The sequence below is a fragment of the Condylura cristata genome, unplaced genomic scaffold, assembly GCF_000260355.1.
Source record: "Condylura cristata isolate star-nosed mole 26May11 unplaced genomic scaffold, ConCri1.0 scaffold00024, whole genome shotgun sequence".
NCBI classification, from domain to species: domain Eukaryota; kingdom Metazoa; phylum Chordata; class Mammalia; order Eulipotyphla; family Talpidae; genus Condylura; species Condylura cristata.
The window spans coordinates 9,167,561-9,173,795 of record NW_004567125.1 but is presented as its reverse complement, the minus strand read 5'-3'; the positions used below and the strand labels follow the sequence as shown (position 1 = coordinate 9,173,795).

Genomic DNA, 6,235 nt, shown 5'->3' with positions numbered 1-6,235 from the left:
TCCAGGGTGCCCTGGTGAGGTCATCCCCAGGCCTTCGGGTTTTGCCCTTCCTCAGGCCTGTTTGGTGGTTAGTGTTTTATTTGGTTTGCTGAGCTGTGTATGATTTTCTAATAAATTCCTTTTATTTGACCTTAATTAAAACCAAACTTTGTTTTTGCTGCTTGAATCCAAAGAATCTTAACTGATACAGTGTTTTCCACTGTCCTTAAATATTCTAAAGAACATGATTTTTAAAATGACTATGCATTGAATTCTCTCCATGTGTGTGTCTGTGTATGCACTTGTGTGTTTTTCTGGCCATAGTAATACTACTTCCCACCAATTTCTCCTTCAATTCTGGCACGATCCCTGAGCAAAATGGTAGCAGAGACATCTAGAAAAGTTCTTCCTTATGGATGCGAGACCTGGCTTCTGACACCCTCCCCCACCCAACATGGTTCGCTTTGTTCCTTTATTTATTCACCCATTGCTTTAATTTATGATTCATTTTTAATGTTGGAAGGATCTAACGAGTTGTCTGGGCTGGGAATGCAAATAGGCTCCATCCTAGCTCCGACTCCAATCTCTGAGCCACATTAGACTCAGTGGGAAAGTATGTGGGAGGTGCTGGCTGGCCGTGTCCCGCAGTCCCAGAAGGCAGGAGTCCTGATGGATGTGCCACACGCTGGTCGATCCTGATCTGAGGCAGCTCCCACCGATAGGAAGAGCCTCATTTGTATCTAAGAGGGCATCTGCTTCAGACACTGAGGAAGCCGTCCTTCATGTTGGCATTTTTCAAGTGGTGCACAGCCCTCCTGGGTGTCTAATGGGTAGAAGGGCTCCGCGATCTGCTACGTAATCGTACTCTGTGCCACAGGGTTGGACTCCTGCATGTGAACTTTGAGGGGACATAGTCAGTTGACACTGAACAGTGTGGGCAGTGAGTGACCTGAACAGTTAGTCGCTGGATACTGGAGAACTTCCCGTGTCTTTGGGGGCACGGGCTGCTGGGTCCATCTTGCGCACAGCAGAGTTCGGGCATGCAGAGAGAAGAGATACGAGGCGGGGCTAGTGTCCCCTGTGTCACTGCCCGCAGTGTGACAGGCAGCCGGCTGGACCTCTCAGGAGGCACAGGACCTTGGTGTTTCCAGGCACAGCTGCGGCCAATCACATGCTGGTAGTGGGGTCCCTCCCTCCGCAGCCACTACACCAGGGGTGTCTCTGTTTCTATAGCTGCTCTGTCAGCACACACTTTCTTCCTTTTCCCTGGCAAGAAGGTTAGAAAGAAGGTTGGGGTGCTTGGCACCTTTGCCTTGGCCTTAGGTTTTTGACTGCTAATGGTCCATGATGCCCAGAGTACTGGGATGGGTGTGTCCTTGAAGCCCCTTCAGGCTAAGTAACACTGGGGGTGCAAACAAAGCAGGGGTAAAGAGCTTGGAACTGGCAGGAACCCCATTTTCCCCTTCCTTCTCCTCAGGAGGCCAGTCGGCACTGCTGGAGGGGCTCTCTCAGAGAGCCTTTTCTAAGGTGTTGGAGCAAAAAGGGGTGGGATTCCCCTAGACTTCATTCTGTAGCCTTTATTGATTCAAGCTGTCCCAGAAGCCTCTGCAAAGTGGCTGGTAGTGACCAGACTTTGCCTTTAAGAGGCTGAGACTTCAGTGGGAGAGAAAGTGCCGCCCTTCTATGCTTGGGATAAGCACTGGAGAGGAAAGGCAGAACACTATCTCTGAATGTGCTAGAGGAAGCCAGGAAGGCTTCCTGGAGGAGATGCACCTTGAAGATCACATAGGAGCTAGATGAATGGAGAAGAAGCTGGGTGTGTCCGGGGTTTGTTCCAGACAGGGAATAGATGGTGCAGGGTCTGACGTTGGCCCATTCTGACTGGGATCTAGAATGTAAGCTCGAGGGTCATGGAAGTGGTGGCAGAGGCTGGCAAGCAGACTACCTAAAGCCCAAACAGAGGGAGGCCCATACTCTGGCCTGACAGGTAGGCTTCTCCCCCGCCTGGAGACCTTGCAGGAGCCTACCTGAGCAGGGTCTGTAGTGCCAAGCAGAGAAGATAGCAGCCAGGACTAGGAGCAGTGAGACGGGCACCACCACCAGCAGCACATCTTTGTAGGAAGCTGCCCCTGGTGCTGGACATGGAGGAGCCAGAGTCAGAGTGGACCAGACGCTTTGCAATCCTTCGACCCCTGACCCTGGCTCTTGGCATACCTGTTTTGTGATGGCAGCTCTCCCAGGGGGTGACTGTGGCCGAGTCCCAGCTGACAGGGTTGGAAACGATGCAGGAATAGGCCACACTCTTGTCGCCTGGTCCGAGAGAAATCCTGAGCACCTGTCCATCTTCAAAGAGTCCAGGAGGCTCGACACCGAAATCAATGGTCCCCTCCCTTCGCCAGCTGTAGGTGATATCAGTGATGTTGGGGGCCCAACAGGACAGGAACACTTGGCAGGTCTTGGGAGGCTGAGTGCCCCCTGGTACAGCAATGAACACTTGCACCACGGGCCTGGGCACAGCATCTGGGTAAGAAAGGCAGAGCAGGTTACAGGGAGGCATGGGGGGAGGGGGCATGCTGTTGCCCCAGGATCCTCAAGCTTACATGCCACCTCTGACTGGGTGACTTGTTCTGAAACAATGTCTCACCTCCCCTGCCCATAGGACAGAGGGGGTTCAAGCCCCCTCACGAAATGGCTTATGTCAACCTCTCTAGCTGCAGCTCCTGCTGGTCTTCCCGCCTGCCCTGACCAATGTACAAGTCTCCCAAACATGTCCAGCTTTTCCATTTGGTTCTTGCCTTCCTGAACCTTGCCTTTCTCTTCTCATCCTCCTAGAAAACTCCTATTCACCCTCAAGGCCCAGCTGGGACACAGGGACACACGGCTCTGAAGGTGATGTTCAGAGGCATGGCTCTCAGCCCTCCAGCACTCTGTCTGGCCCTGTCACAATATGAAACATCATTCAAAGGGACAGTGAGTGTTTATGGAGACTCGCAAGAAAAGCAATTCCTGGATTTTTGGAGCTGATAGTTTGATGAGTAAGACAGATACTGACAAGTGGCTGTGAAGAATTAAGGCACTAATTGCAAGGGTGCAGCTTGCTATACCCCGGCGCAGAGATACCAGAGCTATTGACCAACTGGAGTCCTGTCGTCCTAGGCTGTGACTCCCCTTTGCTATCCAGGTTGATGAGGAAACTTGTCTCTGTGGCAGTGGGGGCCAGCAGGAGAGCATTCTAGTGACAACAGGGGGCTCAGCCTCTGACAGCGTTCCAAAGTCAAGCAGAGTAAAACCTCATTAATGCCAGCTCAATCTGGTGGGATTTGTGATATGAAAAAAGGAAAGATTTGCTGGGCACACTAATAGTATAAACAAAGATTACAGGGGGGATATTTACACCACTTAAAAGGACACGCTGCTTCCAAACACGATCCGCACAGTAGAAACACCCATTGACATTGCTAGTGACGGATCTGCTAATTCAAATCATTCTTATCTATTGTCAAAGCAGAGCTCCTAAGGCCGCTGCTTGGCAGCTTTGTGCAATTAGTTCTAATCACGCTATGTATTTGGAAGCAATAAAACAGCAATTTCCTTAAAATCTGTAATTCAGATGCTGGGAACAGGCATTTTAGAGCTTAGTGGAGTGGGTGCCGCATGCATTATCACATCAATGTCCTCATTTCACATGTGTGGCGGCTGAGACCCAGGATGCAGGGCTGTCTGGGTGGCTGTGCAGGCTTCACACGACATAAGGGTACCACATGGGGGGTGAGCGGTGCGGGTGGAGCTGCTGACACACAGCAGCTCTCTGCCCACCGAGCGCTGCCCCTGTTCTGGGCTGCATGTCTCTCCAATGCGCCCTCTGATTGCGCCCTGAGCCTCTCACCCAGACGCAACAGTTCACTGTCTTTGGGGTGGGGGTTTTCTCTCCTCCCCAATTTACTTCCTGCTTTTCTCTCCATCACTGTCCCTTCTTCTCGGCTTTCACCGCCCCCATTCTTTTCTTCTTTTTTTTTTTTTTAAGATTTATTTATTTGTAACTGGGGAACAGGGCAGAGGGGCAGGGGCAGTGAGAGGATTCACCAGGGACAGAGTGGGGAGCAGAATAGGCAGATCGACGAAGTACACTGCTGAGGGGAGCAGCAGGCGGGTCAGGAGAGGTCTGCCACGCCATGAGGTCACCTCCGGGGCAGGCGGGGATCGAACTCATGCGGAAGTGGCTTTAGCTTCTTAGTCTGCGTTTTAACCTGCTGCGCCACCAGGGAGGGCCCCACCCCACCATTCTTGAAACTTTGTCTCACCATTCTTGAAACTTTTTCTCCCCTATACTCAATATCAAATTTTGAGATTTTACTAAAATAGTGGCTAGGGGGTTGTTCATATCTTTTCCAAGCCGTTAAGTAGATAAACAAGAGCCAAAGGCTACCTTTTCTGGACCAGCAGACATGGAGTGGAGGTAGTGGAGACAGAGGTGCAGGGGATGGTGTAGCGAGTCGAGGCAGGGATGGTGTAGGAGGCAGTGTTGGAGGTGGAGGGTGCATGCATGTGGAGGTGGTGATGGCAGGCAGTGGGGTTGCTGCAGAGAAAGGCCTGAGCAGACCCCAGTGCAGCAGCCACACGCTGAGGCGCTGAGTGCCGATGTGTACGTGAACCAGCCTCACTGGGCACAGAGGTCTCCCAGGCTGAGCCCTGCCAGCTCCCAGGATTGTGAGATGTGAGAAGCAGTTTGTAACCTCCGGGCTGGGAAGGCAGCTCTGTTCACCACCAGCGCTGCCCTTAATCGGTCGGTTGTGGGGTGACTTGCAGCCGTGAATCACCGAGACAACTAAAGAAATCAAACATCTGCAAGTGGCATCCACAAAGAAAGATAAGACAAAACGTGGATCTGTGCTCCTGCCACATTAACTGTGTTGCCAACCAGTGTTACCTCAATACAAAAGTACACTGATTCTTAAACAGAAAGACCAACCCATGAAAGAAAACAGAAAAAAAAAAACCAAATCTATGCTGCAACTATAATTTGACTTTTAAAATTACTACTGTCATAGTAAGTTGGCAATATTTATTTCTCTTTTTAGGGTACATGAAGTACCCAATGCCTTAGATGGCTGAAGTAGTGTGTCCTCTGCATTTTACTTTTACAGGCAACCACATGGCAACATCTGATGCCCGTTTACAACGGAGAAAGGGAAATATCAGGGAAACTAACCCGGAGCCAAAGGTCGCTGAGTCAAGCAAAGTTTGCGTTGGGGTTCAGATAAGGTCTGTGGGGTGGCCTGCCCTGACAGGCGCTCACCTGGGGAGCCCGAGGTGTTCTCTTAGATGTGGCTGAGGGTGCGACCGTTCCCTGAATCAGACCTGAGATCAGAGGCCAGAGGGTTCTGGAACCTCGCCTTCCCAGCTCTCCGTGGCGGGAGGCCCTTCCGGCTGTGGGAGAGGCGCGGGACACTCACCGTACACCTGGAGCTGCAGCGTCTGGGTCAGGGCCTGGCCTCCTGCGTCCACCAGCAGCACAGAGAAGTTGCCGCTGTCTGCAGACTGTAGCGGCTGGAGCTCCAGGCTGAGGTTGCTGTGCAGCTGGGCTCTGCCCAGGAAGCGGGACTGGTACAGTGTCTCTGGGGAACCCCGGAAAAATGTGGCCAGGAGCTCCTCCGAAGGCCAGAGCGATCTCCAGATGACCTCTCGGACTTGGAAGCCTGGGGGTGGCTCTGCCTTGAGCAGCGCTGAACCCCCCACCAGGGCATGCACGCAGGCCCCAGCCACTGCCCCTGCAAGCAAAGCTAAGAGAACAGGGTCAGTTCCCACCTGCCCTGCCCAGCAGGACCCGGCAGAGGCACATGGGTGAGAGTGCCCAGAGTCAGGGTCTGGGAATAAAATGCAACAGTGAGGAGAGTCTGGTCCCTGGGTCCCTGGAGCTCAGAGAGGAAGCCAGACCATAAGCGAACAATACAGATATACTAGGTATCATCATGGGAAAAGGGGGTCTGGGAGAACACAGGTAAGCTCCCCAAGTCTTTTCTTCTTCCAGAGAATTGGCTAAGCTGAGTTGGAAGGAGGAAAGGGAGGCAGCTCTCAAGCAGGGGAGCGGCAGGGTGGGTGGTAGAGCTGGGGATGGTAGCAGGTGAAGGCCTGGAGGGGAAGGGCCTGGCGCCCTGGAAGCTGAAGGCAGTTTTCTGTGGAGTGAGACACTGCTCTGCCCAGCGGTGGGGAGTCACATTCCTCAGAGCACTGAAAGCAAAGTGGGGTCTGGGTTTTA

The 6,235-nt window shown here is 52.5% G+C and overlaps 1 protein-coding gene across 1 annotated transcript in view; it reads right to left on the bottom strand.

Moving 5' to 3' along the window:
• Positions 1–504: 504 nt before the first annotated feature.
• Positions 505–6,235, bottom strand: part of SLAMF8 (SLAM family member 8) — a 7,576-nt gene continuing 1,845 nt past the window's right edge. The window contains exons 2-5 of the mRNA XM_004688080.2: positions 5,433–5,759; positions 2,194–2,499; positions 2,007–2,114; positions 505–1,245 (exon numbers count right to left, since the gene is read on the bottom strand). Coding sequence (XP_004688137.1) covers positions 1,184–1,245; positions 2,007–2,114; positions 2,194–2,499; positions 5,433–5,759 — 803 coding nt within the window. The 3' untranslated portion in view covers positions 505–1,183. The remainder of the gene's footprint in view (positions 1,246–2,006; positions 2,115–2,193; positions 2,500–5,432; positions 5,760–6,235) is intronic.